Source organism: Astatotilapia calliptera, chromosome 7 (genome assembly GCF_964374335.1).
Source record: "Astatotilapia calliptera chromosome 7, fAstCal68.1, whole genome shotgun sequence".
Classification (NCBI taxonomy): Eukaryota; Metazoa; Chordata; class Actinopteri; order Cichliformes; family Cichlidae; genus Astatotilapia; species Astatotilapia calliptera.
The window spans coordinates 8,425,996-8,444,277 of NC_137428.1; the positions used below are offsets into that span (position 1 = coordinate 8,425,996).

General features: G+C 41.4%; 1 protein-coding gene across 1 annotated transcript in view; it reads right to left on the reverse strand.

The window, feature by feature from the left end:
* Window positions 1-18,282, reverse strand: part of megf10 (multiple EGF-like-domains 10) — a 59,523-nt gene that overhangs the window by 13,695 nt on the left and 27,546 nt on the right. The window contains exons 9-18 of the mRNA XM_026172746.2: window positions 16,175-16,387; window positions 15,110-15,284; window positions 11,957-12,077; window positions 11,019-11,182; window positions 10,522-10,624; window positions 9,530-9,676; window positions 8,069-8,203; window positions 7,779-7,907; window positions 7,476-7,604; window positions 3,162-3,290 (exon numbers count right to left, since the gene is read on the reverse strand). Of these exons, the coding sequence (XP_026028531.2) occupies window positions 3,162-3,290; window positions 7,476-7,604; window positions 7,779-7,907; window positions 8,069-8,203; window positions 9,530-9,676; window positions 10,522-10,624; window positions 11,019-11,182; window positions 11,957-12,077; window positions 15,110-15,284; window positions 16,175-16,387 (1,445 nt within the window). The remainder of the gene's footprint in view (window positions 1-3,161; window positions 3,291-7,475; window positions 7,605-7,778; window positions 7,908-8,068; window positions 8,204-9,529; window positions 9,677-10,521; window positions 10,625-11,018; window positions 11,183-11,956; window positions 12,078-15,109; window positions 15,285-16,174; window positions 16,388-18,282) is intronic.

An 18,282-nucleotide genomic window follows, 5' to 3' on the forward strand; every position in this document is an offset into this window, starting at 1 on the left:
ACACTGTCACCTCCTATATCCACTTCTGTGAGGACAGCATTGTGCCATCACGCACCAGGGTGAGTTATAACAATGACAAACCCTGGTTTACTCCTAAACTCAAAAAGCTGTGGCTGGAAAAGAGTAAGGCGTTCAGAAGTGGAGACAGGGACTGCTACAGAGAGGCCAAGTACAGGTTCACTAAAGAAGTGGACATTGCCAAACATCAGCACTCTGAGAAGATGCAGCAGCAGATCTCAGAGAATGACTCGGCCTCTGTGTGGAAAGGTTTTAGGAATATTACAAACTACAAGCCTAAAACCCCCCACTCCACTGACGACTTGCTCTTGGCCAACACCCTCAACGACTTTTACTGCCGTTTTGACGAGCCATCAGGCAGCCTTCACACCTCCAACGGCCCCAACAATAGAGACACTTTGGACACTCATTCCCCCACCTCTCCCCCCTCCATAGAGCCATCACCACCTTCAAACTGTTCACCTACAACACCCCCCTCCTCACCCCACACAAAAGAGGATTTCACACCACCTCCTCCCACCACAACTCTTCATATTCATGAAGCAGATGTGAGGAAGCAGTTTAGGAGTCTGAATGCTCGGAAAGCTCCCGGCCCAGACGGTGTGTCTCCTGCCACCCTCAGACACTGTGCAAACGAGCTGGCCCCAGTGTTTTCTGGCATTTTCAACTCCTCACTGCAGGCATGTCACGTGCCTGCCTGCTTCAAGTCCTCCACCATAATCCCTGTCCCCAAGAAACCTAGGATCACTGGACTAAATGACTACAGACCCGTGGCTCTGACATCTGTGGTCATGAAGTCATTTGAGCGCCTAGTTCTCTCCCATCTCAAGACCCTCACGGCCCCCCTCCTGGACCCCCTGCAGTTTGCATATAGAGCCAACAGGTCTGTAGATGACGCCATCAACATGGCCCTACACTTCATCCTGCAGCATCTGGACTCCCTAGGAACCTACGCCAGGATCCTGTTTGTGGACTTCAGCTCTGCCTTCAACACCATCCTTCCAGACCATCTCCGAGGCAAGCTTTCCCAGATGAATGTGCCTGATCCCATCTGCCGGTGGATCACTGACTTCCTGACGGACAGGAAGCAGCACGTGAGGCTGGGAAAGAATGTCTCGGACTCTCGGACCATCAGCACCGGCTCCCCTCAGGGCTGTGTTCTTTCTCCTCTGCTCTTCTCCCTGTACACCAACTGCTGCACCTCCACCCACCAGTCTGTCAAGCTAATCAAGTTCGCAGATGACACCACCGTCATTGGGCTCATCTCTGACGGGGATGAGTCTGCCTACAGGAGGGAGGTTGAACGTCTGATGTCCTGGTGCAGCCACAACAACCTGGTGCTGAATGCCCAGAAGACAGTGGAGATTATTGTGGACTTCAGGAAGCACACAGCCCCACTCCCCCCCATCATCCTGACTGACACCCCCATCACCTCTGTGGACTCATTCCGCTTCCTGGGTACCACCATCACCCAGGACCTGAAGTGGGAGCCCACCATCACCTCCGTCATCAAGAAAGCCCAGCAGAGGATGTACTTCCTGAGGCAGCTGAAGAAATTCAACCTGCCAACACGGACGATGATGCAATTCTACACTGCAATCATCGAGTCCATCCTCACCTCCTCCATCACCGTGTGGTACGCTGGAGCCACTATCAGGGACAAACAGAGACTGCAGCGTGTTGTGCGCTCTGCTGAGAAGGTGATTGGCTGCAGACTCCCATCTCTGCAGGACCTGTACACCTCCAGGACACTGCGGCGTGCAGCCCGGATCTCAGCTGACCCTTCTCACCCTGGACACAGTCTGTTTGACCTGCTCCCCTCAGGCAGGAGGCTCCGGTCCATTCGCACCAGAACCTCTCGCCACAAGAACAGTTTCTTCCCCTCTGCTGTCGGACACATGAACAATAACCACTTGACTGTCCCCGCCACTAACACATGACCCTACGCTGTGTCACTGCATCATTTCATGTCTGGCACTGATCACCACCTGCACTCATGTATATATCTTTCTACGTACGTAGCACTCTTAATTCTTATTCTCATGTATATATCTCATGTATATCTCATGCACATATCTTTCTTTCTACATAGCACTTTAATTCTTATTGTTTGCACTGAAGCACCGCAGCAAATTCCTAATGTTGTAAACCTCAACATCTGGCAATAAACCCATTCTGATTCTGATTCTGATTCTGAGACCCTGGACAGGTCACCAGTCTGTCGCGAGGCTAACACATAGACAGACAACCATTCACACCTATGGGCAATTTATTGTGTGGGGTTGCTTTTTAGGAATTGGGACTGGCTCCAGCGAAAGAAACTCTAAGACATTTTGGACAATCTCATTCTCCCAACTCTGTGGGAGCAGTTTGGGGATTGCCCCTTCCTGTTACAAGATGACTGCATACCAGTGCACATGTAAGGCCCATAAAGACATGGGTGAGCAAGTCCTGACCTTAGCTCGTTAGAACTGATAGAAAGGGATCATTTAGAGCAGAGACTGCGAGCCAGGCCAAGCTCTGTGCAGGTTAGTCAAGATCTTCTACAACGGAGTCCTGACCTCAACCCAAAAGAACAGAAAGGGATGAATTAAAGCAAAGCTAGACCTTCTTGTCCAGTATGAGTGTCTGGTCTCATCAATGCGCTTGTGGAAGAATTCCCATAAACCTTAAACCTTGTAGAAAGCCTTCCCAGAAAAGTTGAAGCTATTAGAGCTGTAAAAGGTGGTTCAACAGCATATTAAACCCTATGGATGAGAGAATGAGATGTCACTCAAGTTCATATGCACGTGAAGGCAAACGAGCAAATACTTTTTGCAATATATCGATATATCGATAATCAGGAATGCTCAAAGAAAAAATTAAAACCTGCCAAGTGAGTTGAACAAAGAGAATCTGGAAAATGGGGGATATAAGGCAGGAGGTATTTATACAAAGGTGACTGACTAAAGGTGCCACAAGTGTGGCACCAAAGGACAGGATAGTGCAGCGTCCAACTTTTCTTTAAAAACTTGAAAAATAAGACAAGATTAAAGTAAAACAAAAACAAAAACAAAAAGAAAAACTGAAACTTAATATGATTAAAAAAAACAACCATAACACAAAAAAGCAAACAAAACAGGCAGCAATATCTTGTAACCTACTTTGATCACAGTATTTCCCCATGAAACCAGTTCGACATGTGCACTGTCCAGAAATGTGGTCACAGTCGGCTCCATTCCTACATTGACAAGTCTGAGAGCAGTCCTTCCCAAAGAAACCCAACGGACAGCCTGCAAAGAAGTTATCGTCATTATATTCTGTACTTTTAAAATATGCAGTTTTTTAAATTAAAAAAGTACCTTTGACAAATTTATCCAAGATTATACCAGTATCATCTGGATCAGCCATTCCCAAAGAGAAGAGTGCTGCACCCCCCTTAAAATCCAAAAGAAATCACATGGGGCCCACCTAATCTTATATTTTCACTCCAATCAAATTCTGTTGGCTATAAATTGCTAATGCTACCTAGTCATTTGTGTTATGGCCAACATGTGACCCGCCTGCCACTGGGACACAAATGTCAATACAAGAACGACAAGCTAGCTATCCAAAGCGATCCAAAAGTATGACATCAACAGAATGCATGTCATCAATTGGCTAGTCAGTCTTATGGTCATAGGGGAATCATATGATTGTTGGGTCTGTGAAGGTTCTCAGTCATCCAGGTCATCGTAGTCAAAGGAGCTTGCAAAGAAAAGTGTCTGGACTTCTTTAAGTTACTTGAAGACGTTTCACCTCTCATCCGAGAAGCTTCTTCAGTTCTAAGGTCAAATGGTGGAGAGTCCCAGATTTTAAGCCCTATGCGAGTGTCCCCAAGAGGGTCATGGACCCTCTGTTGATCCTCTTCCTAATCACAAGAGCTAAAGTGTGAAAGTGGGTGTGGGTCACAATCAGTCGCCTGAGCCAAGGTGTGGCTCAGGCGACAGGCCACACCTTGGCTCAGGCGATTAGAGGATCATCAGGGGGTCCTTTTGTCCCTCTGTGGGGGGATACTCCCACTAGGTTTATATCTGGGACTCTCCACCATTTGACCTTAGAACTGAAGAAGCTTCTCGGATGAGAGGTGAAACGTCTTCAAGTAACTTAAAGAAGTCCAGACGCTTTTCTTTGCAAGCTCCTTTGACCATATGATTGTTGGGTTTTTCTCTGTATATATTATTATAGGGTCTACCTTACAATATAAAGTGCCTTGAGACAACAGTTGTTGTGATTTGGAGCTGCATAAATGAAACTGAATTGAAAGTTGTGTCACTCAATGAGTCATGAAAGCGTCTTCTTCACAAAAACCAAAACCGCAATTTTTGAAACCCGCCAACGTGGAAAATGTTCTCACAAAAACAACACCATGTTTCCGGAGTCTGACAAAAAGCCATCGACCCAGCAGCTGGTACAAACATCGCCTCGACATCCACCTATTTTGTAGCATTTGTGTTGCATACAAATGACCTCACAGGACGTGTTGCTATAAGGACACCACACACATAAGATGGCACTCGATTGTAATAGAAATAAAGTCAAGCCGAGCTGTATTGCCTCGAGCTGCGTCGAGTCGATTGGAGTAGGTACTAATGGAAAAAGTGCTTCCATCTTAACCCAGTCAGTTACCAATAGCACGGACTATATGCCTATATATGAGGAATATAGACTCTGCTGTTAACAGGTGAGGTTGAGAAATTTCCCTTGACCTGCAAGGTTACTCAGAGACAATACTTCCCCAGAGATAAGCAGGGTACTCATGGGCACGTGTACTGGGTAATACTCATAGGATCAGACTTGGACCTTTAACACTAAGGTCACTCAGGGTGCTGGATTTGGGATGAAAGCCCCTATTCATGGTAAGTGTAATGGCATCAGCCACACATGGGTAAATCAGTCCATTTGTTCACTTTATTAGTTTGGTTTGCAGTTTTCTTCATTAATATAATTCATTAATCATTTTATTTAAACCTAACACTGATATTATGAGGCGCGCGCATAATAGCATTGTGGGGTTTTTCTAAAAATGTTTTCTGTTTAATTATGTTTCTCTTTCTTTGAATTACCTGGTTTCAGGCTGTGGCTGTTTCCTGTCTTGACTCAGGATTCTGAGAACAAAATGCCTGCTCAGCAGGACCAACCATGTGCTTATCAGGAACAGGGGTGTTTTAGGTTTACTTATGTTATTCTGTGCTTAGTTAATATTAGTGTGTATTTTTGTTTCCCCCCTACTGTGTGTAAATGGTTTGGCCAAACCACTTTAAAAGCTACCCTCATGTGTCTTTGTAATTAGGTCAGTTTGTGGGTTAAGTTGTGTCCACTTTGTTTGTTTAAGTTTCTGGAAATTACTTTGTGTAGAGTTATATTTCGTTGACCTCTTTTATGGGCCTGCTAATTATGTTTTGGAATTTTGTCTTTTTGAGAGTTAAAATAAAGAAAACCCTTTTTGAAGACATTTTTTTCTGTGTCCTCTATGCCTTGGCTGCTTGGTCCCTCGCAGTAAGGACCCTACTTGTCTTGATGACAGTGGCTTCTAACAGTCCCATCGTATTTAGATGTGACTGGTCCCCTCTGGGGATTAGGACTGTCTGGCCTTAAGTTAGCCAGTCTGGGTGCATCTCATCACTTAGCAGCTTTTTCCATTGTGCTGTCAGAAACTCATGGATTCCAGTTAGTTTTGGCCAGTAGGTGCGAATCATGTCAGGGCTGTCAAACTCTTCATACTTTACAATCTTTCTTGTATGCCTGCCACTGTAATGTTTAACTGTTCATGTAGTGCAATCCCCTCAGTTCTGCTCTTAGCTACACCAGCCACTGAGCATCTTTCTTCCATATGCTATTCCAGTATTGCTCCGTCTCCAGTCTTGGTGGTGCATTTCTCATATCATTCCTTTGCCACTGACAGTACAGATTGAATTATTTAGTGGAGAACAGCTGGCTTTTTCTCCTGGCTACTATCTCTCTGGTATACCGTTCCAAGTGGGTAGTCAAGGCTTGGTAATCGGCCACGGAGGGTCCAGGTTTCAAGCTTAGCCATGGTCTTCTCTTTCAGCTCAGCTTCTTTCAAACTCAAAGCCTTCAATGGACCAGTTGTTCATCGGGTTTGGTACCCAATCTCAGAGAGATGATGATATCTCCCCCATGGCCTGAGGTCCTGGCCAACCCTTGCCAAAGCATTTGTGTTGTACCTCATTTCTCATCTCTAGTTGTAGCAGTTGCTTCTTCTGGATGTTGGAACACTGAGCTATTAGTTGATTCGCTCTTAATCTAGAAGTTGGGTGACAAAGAAGCCATAGGTCCCACATCCTATTCATGTAACCACCTTTTGCTGGAATTCTTTGCATAGAAGCATTCCAACAGCTCCTTATTCTCATCCCTTGCCTTCTTGTTCCGGTAGCCCACTTCTTATTAAGGTCACTCCTCTTTAAAGTCAAATAAACGCAAGTTTCATAAAAATTCTAAAATGTCTTTTATCTTTTAAACTATGCTTAAAATTTTAATGAAGCTTATGCGTATTAGCTTCCACTTTGTATGGTTTAAATCTCAGTGCCCTGTCATTCTCCCTCTCATGCTCTCATTCATGCAGCCAGCATCCTCAAATTTCCACCCCACCCGAGTCACTCAGAGCACCATCAAAGCTCCTTAAGTCCAAGGGGTCCTGTCCTAAATCCTGTTGTCACTGGGATTCTGTTCTGCCATGATGAGTCATCGTATCTAATTGCCAAATGCATTAATTTTTCTATTGCAACGAATTATGTTCATTTCTTCCAAATTATCTCTCCTTATTGAACTACCTTTTTTTGTATTGGAAACATTTAGGAAATGATACTGGTATATGGGGATTCGACATATCACATTAGAGTTTGCATCAAATATCCTGTCCCATTTGACCTCCGATCTCATTTTTACAGTACACATCCTATACATAACCTTTCTTTCAAGTTGACAACAAAATGTGTTAAATCTTTAAAGAAAGTATTGCTAAGAGAAAGAGAATGAGGTGCAAGTTAGTTAGAAAAATTGTACTATAATATTATATAACAAGTTATATTTATATACATGTATAACAACTTTTCCATGTCCAGTTATTTACAAATCAATACTTTTTACTTACTCCTACATAATGTTTGTCTAAACATCTGTCATGCCACCCTTATCAGATTTTTACTGCACTACAAACTTAAACTATTTTCTTAAAGTAAAAAAACAAAAGAAAGAAAGTGAAATTAATATATAGAAATACTATAAAAAGTAAAAACTGCCAAGAAAGGTTTGGGCCCTTGGATTGTTTCTTATCGTTTGTTTTTTCAGTTTGAGCATGGCAATGCTCGACAATGGCAGAACAAAAATTTGTCTTTCTCTTAACCATTTACAATTTGGACTAAATGACATAACTTGGGTGTGTGTTTATGTGTATGTGTGTTTGCAATTTGACTGACGCTGTGTGCAGTAGAGGCCAGTCCATCCTGGGCTGCACTTGCATTCTCCATCATAAGCGCTGCAGTATGCTCCATTGTGGCAGTTACATGTGTGGATGCAGTTGGGTCCCCAGTGACCAGTTGGACAAGCTACAAAATGTGATAATCAAATGTTAGTGCTAGAACCAGTTGATGGCTAAATAATCTTTTCTAAAGAACCTTTCACAGCACAATAATTTTTTCATAACGAAGAATAATACAGGGCGGTAACATTATCAAGCATATATAAATTGCAATATATAATTATTTCCAGAGTAAACCCACATTGAGAGCAGTCACTGCCAATCCATCCTGGATAACACTGACAGGAGCCATCGATAGGATGACAGGTTCCATTGTTTGTGCAGCTGCAGCTCTGGGCACACTTCTTCCCAAAACGACCGCTGGGACACACTGTATAGACATGTGTTAACATGTGTCATACTTTACTCAGAATATTACATCAAAGATTAACATTAACAGGAAGCTTGACCACTAACCCTTTACCTACACTAGTTGAATTACGTGACCAGCATTTGTTTCTTGGAAGCAACAGTATGTGGCCTGTCACTCACCCTCATTACACAGTGCTCCCTTGAAGCCTGGCAGACATTCACACTGTCCTGTTATGTGGTGACATGGTCCATTACTATGGACACATTGTGGACAGGTCTGACTGCAGTGGTGACCAAAATAACCTGGCGAGCAGACTGCGAGCAAAACAGAGCAAACACAACATGCAATTTATAAAATTGTTGGATCATATATTTGTGGACAGTGAGGGGATATTTTTTGTGGTAATTTTATTCCTCTGTCCACCATCCTAGTGGATTTTACAGTACTGTGCAAAACTCTTGAGCCGCCTTAAATGTATTTATATTTTAGTTAAAAGGAGCCAGAGAAGTTATCTTCTCCACGCTTTTTGAAGGTCTTTTAAATGTCTTTTTTGAAGATTGATTCTTTTCCACCCATTTTTAGTTCAGGCCTTGCACCTGACCATTTGCTGAGTGATGCTATTAGGCCATTTAATCATTTGACATTAATCATTCAAGCATAAGAAAACACACCTTACTCAAGAGTTGCTGTTCTCTGACTTTGTTGACTCTACTTTCTGGGACAGTACCCAAGCCTTCCCACTCTTGATTATAGCCAGTGAAGAGTGCTATATAAATCAATAAAGTAAAGTAAAGTAAGTGATTGTATATCAGTTGTTTGCCTTCTGTATTTAACTGTGTGAGGATATTTCTTGATTATAGACTTTGACAATGATACCCTACCTCCTCGAGTGGGTGTTGTGAAGCCTGGCAGACATTCACGCTTTAGCTTTTATTAACTAAAGTTAATTCATTTGATCGCTCCTAAAGTTTTTGGTGTTTCTGATAAAATTTGGTTTTCCACCTTATGTTGACTTTATTTGCATTGACACCTCTCAGCTCCACATCTTTCAACTTCTCATGGAATAATAAGCCAACAGGCCTCACTTGGCCATGGGACTTCTTGTCATTAAATGCTCAGATCACTTTTGAGCCTGTAAAAATATCTGACTATGTATATGAAAAGCTGCAATCCCTGAACAGTTAGTGTAATACTTTCGTTAAACTCCTTACATTAAAACAGAAAATCTGTAGTTACGTGTTTGACTTAAAATACTTGTGTCATCATTTGTGTCATTGTCCAAATACTTATGGACCTTCCTGTTATATATTTTAACATTAAACGAGTTAAGATAATAAGTACAAATATTTTAATTGAACCATGTCAAAATATTTTAAAGCCCCTAGTTTAAATCATCAGATGCAGGTTAATCATATCACATTTTGCTTTTGATGTTCATTTTTTCTTTCAAATGTGAAAACAAGGTTTATTTCTGTTCCAGACTTCTTTTTTTTTTAACAACACTGATATTAATCATGACTATTGATGTCTATAATAACTATTAAATCAGAGTGAGGTTAAGTAAACCTATATATCATTTTAGCTCACCACAACCTATGTGATGATTTTACAGTATTGTGTGGTGTTGATGTAGGACTTACTTCTCTGACAGGTTGGGCCTCTGTATCCTGGAGCACACTCACAGGTTCCTTCATCTGGAGAGCAGGATGCTCCATTCTTACAGTTACAGGGGAGGGAGCAGTTTGGACCCCAGTGGCCCTCTGCACACACGCTGTCACAGTGGATACCTGTTCACACGCACAGATGTGTTTCCATCATTGCAGTACATTCTTACATTAATTTGACTATCAAAGACTGCAATCCTGAATGTGAATGAAAAAAACCAAAACATCTATTGATGCTGAAGGAGAAGTGAGTCCATTGCTATTTTTTAGAGGTCTAATTGAGGATCAGCAGCAAAGCCCCCTGCCAACCCCCCCTGGTGAAGATCACAAAAAGAAGAAAAAAAGGGAGAGTAAGGCATCATAAGCTTTTAATTACGCCTTACAGTAAAAAACAATGGTCCCATCCTGGACAGAGGCCATAATACTGGATCTTCCTAAAGAAGGCAAAGACCCGACAGAGTGTCAGTTTTAAAGCCCAATAATTATGTTAAATGCAGACCTCCGCATTTTGAATACAATCTTAGCATGCAGACTTAATTTAAGTCGTGTCTTCTGTTGTAGTAGCCGCTGGTCCGTCTGTGTATCCACCATGTTTCATCTGTGTGTTCTCCCTGCTGTCCATCGTCACTTACCTCTGCCCATCCTCCTTCATGTTCGTGCTCTGGTTCGTGTCTTGTAGTTTAGTTGTTCTCAGTTTAGACAGTCTGCAGTCCCGTTTGCCGTTTTTCTATTTTGTACTTTGTGTTCAATAAACCACCTTCACACCTTTACAAGTGCTTGCGATTGGATCCTCCTTTATCATCTCCACACGGCTCATCTCACTCGCCGTGACAGTATTTTATATCCTATAATAAAAGCTGTGTTTGTTTGTTTTTGTTAAAGTTCTGTCTGTGAATCTGCATTTGGGTCCTACGCTGCCTGCTTCACAGCCAGTTTATGACACATGGCACATTGTAATTAGGTATTACCCGTCCATCCAGCCAAACAGCGGCAGTGACCAGTAGCGTGGTGACATCCATCAGCATGATTGCAGTCACAGCGTTCTTTACAATCCAGACCATAGGTACCATCCTAAGGGGAAAAAACAAACAAACAAGGCAATCCATGAAGAAATGTAAAAACATGTTCATTCATATGACATGTGGGATTTGGTTATCAAGATAATCAAAAATATGGTGTATGGTCTGAGGTGTGGTTTGGCTCCGTTTCAAAATACAGATGTTTAGTGTTATTAAAAGCTGAGGTCCAAAAACAGTTCAAAAACGTTCAAACTTCTCAATATCAGATTTTGTCTTTGTACTATATTTATTCAAATATAAAATTCAAATGATTTGTATTTTTGTTGTTTGACTTCTATTTACAAATTTAATAAGATACCACTTTTTTGAAAGTAGTGATAAAACATAGAACAATGATTTTCTTTTCCAAAAAACTTTGGGAGCTTCCATATAATCCTATAACTCACCTGACAGTGGAGTTCACATCTCTCTCCTCTCCAGCCCGGAGCACAGGTACAGTGACCATCCAGTGGGTTGCACGCTCCTCCGTTCCCACAAATGCATGCGGAACCACATCCCAAACCCCAGGTGCCACTGGGACAGTTGATGGAGCAGTCTAACCCATGCCACCCTGATTAGACAAGGTAATTTATATTTGAACACATGTAAACCTTACTTTTGATTAACTTATGAAAGCATTTTTATTCAGTGCAGCACAAAGATCAAAATATTTCTGTATTAATATAACACACGAACTGAGATTTGTATTAATTTGATAAACTGAACTAGTTCAACTAGTGCTCAAATATAGTGTAGAATATTTACTTCATTTGACCGAGTTTTGAAAGAGAGAGGGAGAGAGAAAACTCGAAAGCCTACACAGAATGATACTGTACCATAGAAATAAAAACACAACTATGGACATTGATGAAGGTTATTTTTTATATTGTGGGGACAAAAGAGACTATTGAAAAAGATCAGTTAAACAAATGTTAGTGAAGAGAAGCAAGGTGAGCATCACAAAATGTGTTGCAGGCTCTAATGTGTGTGCAGAGGAGATAAAGGTGTTGCTGGACTAGGAAGGCAAAGTCTCTGACCTCGCATTTTCATTCTAGGCTTCTACAGGCAGTGCTCATGAATTTAGACAATACTTATTTAACTTTTGCAATCCTTTGACTTTAGTTTAAATTCTTGGATTCCTATATTCAGTTATCATTCAGAGCAAATACTGCTTTATCTCAGCAACAGTGCACTATGGACCTGGGAATATTTTAGATGTGATGAGTCAAACGTTTGACTCATCAAGTGTTTATCAGAAGGATATTAATAACCAATCCAGGGGAACTATATAGAGAAATGGCTGTAACTTGTAGCAAATGCAGGGGTTATATTAACAGTAACTAACCTGGCTTACAGGAACAGGATCCATCTATGGGGGAACACTTAGCTTTGTTCTTACAGTTGCAGCTGGAGGAGCAGTTCACACCAAATGTTCCTGCTGGGCATGGCACTGAACATATGGGACCCTGAGAAGATTAACAGACAAAATGCTAACAGTGACGATGAAAACAACACAGTTTCATTTTTTGGTAACTTTGCTTGCTTTTGTCTTTTGTGTAAAGTTTGATCATCAACAGACCTGAAGGGACAGTTCATCAAACTGTATTTGACATAGTCACATAGCACATTAAAGACTTCTGAGCCACTCTTCTTTTACTCTTGTTTCTTTTCTGCGTGCCTTATAGCTTTGGATAGCTTCATTATGGCTGTTTAAAATGTTTGAGTGTAGCTGCATAGCCACTTAAAGAGAGGCAACCAAACATTTCTTAGATGTTATTTTTCATGGCAGTGTAATACATGCAAAAATGAAACAAACTATTTCCTATCAGCTTCTTAGAATATTATAAGCAGGAGATTTAAGATTTTGGATTCTGTATAGATGAGGATCATATTGCCACATCTATATAGAACCCAAAATGCAAACAATTGCTCACTGAATCTATTTGGATACGACTACTGTGGCTGGAGAACTGGTTGCCTTGACACAATTCTTTAAGCACATAATGTAGCCTCACAAGCTACATTATTCAAAGGAATTGATGTTGTGAGGAATAATTCTGAGCTTTGACTACACTCGTTGCTAAGCTAACCCATTTTGCTTTCACTTACAGAGTAGGAGACAAGTAAGTAGGGAACCCAACTCTAGGAAAGGAAGCAAATATTTAGATTTTCTAAAATTTTCAACAGTCCCAAAATAGTTGTGTCCAGACAGACAAAACTATCATGTGTAAGTGTGTGAAAAAGGAAAATAATTAAGAGCTTTTTTCTGAAAACAGAATTGCACATTTTGTCGACGTTTCAACCTGTTGCCACTAGATCTTTCTACAAAGCCACATATGCAATAACAGTATGGGCAGAGCCTCACATTATCCATTTGTTTGTTGGTAATTTTTGAAACATTAATCTATATTGGAATGATGGTTGTGAATAAGGCAGTCAGGCGGGTTAATGGGCCCACACAGTGTTTGGAAGTATAACTTGTGCTTGTATTATGTATCTTACTTAAGAAAGGCAAATAGATTTCCCATGAACAACATGCATTAACAATTCCCAGCAGAAAATACTGCTTGCATTACTCTGCAACATTTCCTTCATTGCCAAATAACTCCCATTTAAATTGCCAGAATTATGCACCCCTCTGCCTTCACATCCCATTCTTAATGCATAGGGTTTACAGTAGCTATAACAGCTGCTATTTACACCTATAACAGCTTAAACGCCTCTGGGAAGGTGTTTATGGGAATGCCCAACTCCTGCAAAACAACCCCACAACTTAGGCTACGTTCACACTGCAGGCGAAAGCGCATCAAATCCGACTTTTTTGACCCTATGCGACCCATATCCGATCACGGTATGACAGTGTGAACAGCACAAATCCGATATTTTCAAATCTGACCTGGGTCATTTTCCGATACATATCTGATGTTTTAGAAAGCGACTGCTGTTTGAACGGTCATGTCGCATTAAATCCGTCTTTTACATCACTGACACAAGACAGACGCCAATTATCAGCGGCGGAGAAGACATCGTGAACGCTTCCTGGCCATCCAGTGTAGATGTCAGTGAAACTGTTGGGAAGACAGTATTGGAGAAATGTGAACATTTTATTTGTACTGTATAATCTGCAGATTGTGACAGAAATCTGCAACTATCCTTTGAAGCACCGCTCCTCTCTAAAACAGCCACTTGCAAATAACAAAATAACTTTATAACATAAAGCAAAATTGGGAAACGTAAAGTAGGAAAAAAGTCTTTATATTAACGGCCATCAGTCAAACAATACTGTTTGGTCTGGGTCTAAACAGAGTGCGTTGTGTGTGACGTCTTCTTTTGCCGCTTTGAGCGTTCACACTAGAACGTGTTTGCTGTCACATTTTATTTGTAGCGTGAACAAGCAGACAAAAAAATTGAATTTGATCAAAAAATCGGAATTGAGCATTAAGACCTGCAGTGTGAAGGTAGCCATAATCCCCCTCCGCCAAACTTTAGACTTGGTACAATGCAGTTAGACCAAATACATTTTTCCTGGCAAATATCAAACCTAGACTTGTTCCCCAGATTGCCAGATGAAGAGACACGATTCATCACACCAGTCAACATGTCTCCACTGCTCTGGAGTCCGGTGGCAGTGTGCATCCAACATTTTGCATTGTGCTTGGATGCAGCTGCTGGGCCATGAAAAAGGAATTCCATGAAGCTCTCTATCTCATGTTCTTGAGCTAATCTGAAGGCCAGAGGAAATTTGGAGTTCTGTAGCTACTGACTCTGCGGGGCGATCGTGGCTCAAAGAGTTGGCAGTTTGTCTTGTAACCGGAAGGTTGCCGGTTCGAGCCAAGTCTCGGTCATTGTGTCCTTGGACAAGACACTTCACCTGCCGCCTGCTGGTGATGGCCAGAGGGGCCGATGGTGCGATATGGCAGCCTCGCTTCTATCAGTCTGCCCCAGGGCAGCTGTAGCTACAACTGTAGCTGCCTCCACCAGTGTGTGAATGTGAGAGTGAATGAATAGTGGAATTGTAAAGTGCTTTGAGGGCCCCGAAAAGCGCTATATAAATGCAATCCATTATTATTATTAAAAGTGGTGATCCGTATGCCTCAGTATTTTATGTGGCCCACCACTTTTACGCTATTGTTCCTAATCACTCACACTTTGTTCTAATAGTTATGTGGGATACTTAGAAGTGAATAATTTCATGACAGGTGGCATCCTAGCACAGCCTAGCTTCATAGGTTATTAATGTGTTATTATTTGGAAACAGATGGTTTTGCATTTTGCAGCTCTGTTTATGCTGCTTACTAACTGCAGTGATTACTGAATTTAGACAGCAATGCATCACATTGCTGCTTTTCAAAAAACATGCAATATGATTACAGCAGTGTCTTACAATATTGCATGTACCGTGTGCAGTATACTTAGGTCTGATATCATGCATCACATATTTATGATTTGTGACATAAAACACTCACTGGCATTAACACATACTAATATATGGGTTTACCGTGAAGCCTGGAGCACAGATACACTCTCCAGTGACACTGTGGCAATCAGCACCATTCTGGCACTGGCACACCTGCTGACAGGACTCGCCATAAAATCCTGGAGTGCACGTCTCATTGCAGTAGAGACCTGACCAACCAGGCAGACATGTGCACTCCCCTGATATCGGGTGGCAGCTGGTGACAAGAGAGAAAACGATAATAGTTATAAACTTTGTTGAGGTGTTTCCTACAGTCAAGATTCCTACTAGTCAGTACTATTTCCTACTTAAAGTATTTAGTGTGCTTGAAACAAATTTTTCTATGACCTGTTTTTTTTAAGATCAGTGACTATCTCTAGTATTTAATCTCAAAGGTTAGCTAACACACTAGTAGCATTTCTGCAGTTAGCTACAAATATGAAGTGCACTGTCATGCTTCCCTGTGGGACTGAGCTTTAGCTTTTCTTTTAGCTTGTACAATTTCTCTACATCCAAACAGTGCTCACTGGAAACATACTGAAAGCCTAACAGCAGTGGCAACAGGCAAATCAGGCCATAAGTGTTTCTTCTAGCTGTCTTGGTCTAAATCTGAAAAAACAAAAACAAAAACAAAACAAAAAACCTAATCAAACTATCAAACTATCAAAAATCTAAATCTAAAAATTAATTACAATATACCTGAGGAAGACTTTTTTCATTTTTCAGTGTGTGGGTTAACTGTAGTAATACAGGTGAAATGTGGTTATATTTGATAGTAACAGAGTTTGACTGACAGATGGTGTAGCTGACACAGCAGTCCCATTGAGAAAGAAGCAGAACAGCTGTTATCTGCAATGACACATGCAGCCCACCAGCTGTGCTAGGCTAACTGATCACTACACTCAGTTGTCTACAGACACAGCGGTCATATACACAAATCTATACACGCAACATGTCAAACTGCTAAAACCCAAAAGATACAAAGGAAACACAGAGTTATATTTTGGAATTCGGGGAACCGTGAGGCAGCATTAATCAAATGGCTTCAAACTGACCTGATCTGCAGATCAAAGTTTGTCAAAGATGACAACATGATTTACTACATACCCACGAGTGCTTTGGACATAGCACGGACATTTCCTATCGCAACGTAGGCCATAGATTCCTTCAGGACACAGTCGGACATCACATGTCTTTCCTGTGTATCCTGGCTCACAAAGACACATTCCATTGCTGTGGTAGCACTTGCTGTTGTTTTCACAATTACATGTCTTTGCACAGGCAGCACCATAAGTACCAAGGGGACACTCATCCTGGCACCTGTTTATAGAGACACAGAAATATCCAGAGACAGTGATTAGGAAAAAGAGGTGGTGATCAATGACCATTCTCTCAAATGAAATATGAATTGTTGCGTATTTAGCTCCGTGACTATGGAAAGAGGCCTAAGGTTAATTTGTTTTTTACTGGCTGCAAATCTGGAATGTGTGGTTGTCTGTCTCTTGACAGTCAGAAATATTATAATTCAGATCATTTATCAGTACATATCCATATTTTATATCTATGTATAAATACAAAGAGTGATGAAACCTGCAGCTTCAGATTCTGTGAGATGTCGGCTTTCAGCACGTGCATGTCCATGCCCGTCAGGTGCATTTTTGCAGAATCCATTTACCTGCTCTCATTTGTTGTTTTAGCTGTTTGGCAGTTGTTGAAATAGTTTAGTGACCTTTAACCTGAGATTTTGGCGTTTTTCTGGCAAAAATCATTTATATTAAAAAAAAATCGATTCAGGATGTAATGAATCGATATTTCATTATTCAAACTAAAATCAGTTTGAATCGGGAAATCAATTTTTTTAAACCAACACTAGATAGCGAGCAACCAGGTCGAAAACAACATTGTGTTTCTGGTGTCCAAGGTTCAAATAACAGAGAGACTCTCCTTTCCAGCACCTTGGCATAGAGTTTTCTACCTATAATTGGAACTCACCCTCTGGTCTCCCTTCTTAAAGATGGAAACAACCACGCCAATCTGCCAATCCAGAGGTACCGACCCTGACCCCTCCACACAACATTGTAGGGGCGTGCCAACCAAGACAGCCCTACAACATCAAGAGCTTTCGGGAACTCAGGGTGAACCTCATCCACCCCAGGGGCCCTGACACCAAGGAGTTATTTAACTACCTCAGGGACCCCCAGAGATAGATGAGTTGTCCCTCTTGTCCCTATCCGGTCTTTAAGTCTGACGTCATTAGACATTTCTGGGCACAAACTCTGCTGCAGGTCCCTAAGTCAAATGATCACTGCAGCATTACTGAGAGAGAGAAAAACTGTCTAAATTCTTTCTTCTCTAATAAAATGATCAGCGCTCTGCTCTACCAGGTGTAACAATTAAGTTTAACATCCAGGCATCCATGAAAACAGAATTTATGACATTTAACGGCTTTAGAAGTTAGCAGGGAGTTAGCTTGCTAGCTTCCATCTAAATATAACTAACCATGTTCTGACTGAAGGATTTATGAAACAAATTCAAACGTACAGCTCTGCTATCACTTCCAACATAAATGAAGACAGAAAACTAAACAGCAGCGACATTTGTAAGGTTACTGAAGTTAGCTGATATATAATGATGTGCTACGTGATCGCTAGTGCGACAAAGCTATGTAAGCATTACTTAAACAGTAAATCTGGAGGACAAATGCTAATGAACGCAGGAATTTTTCCCACTCGATAAAAGTTAATGTGAGGGCTTCCAATGGTTAGGGGCAAATACCATCGCATGGCAGGATGCCGTAAACAGACCAAACCTCAGTCAGGAGAACAACTGAGATAATCCATCCACAATACGAGGTTAGTCATTAATATGCTGCTGCAAGGGCTGGGCTGTAGTTACATCGTAAGGTTTTAAAAACTGAGCTTTAAAATGATTAGTGGTAATGAAAACCGAGAGAAGCCAACAGTGATCACTGACAGTTTTTAGGGGCTTGTTGAGATTAAATAGAACAAGATACAAAGCATTAAAACATGTTAAAAACACAACAGCCTTATTAAATGCAGACTACTTTGGGCCCGGAAGCAGGATTCATCACGCCATCACTTAAAGACCGGATACTCCGCTTCCTCCACGGATGACATGCCAGTGGGATTAAGGAGGTTCTCGAGTATTCCTATTCTTTACTATCTAAATAAATTCACTGAAATTTTTACACTAAG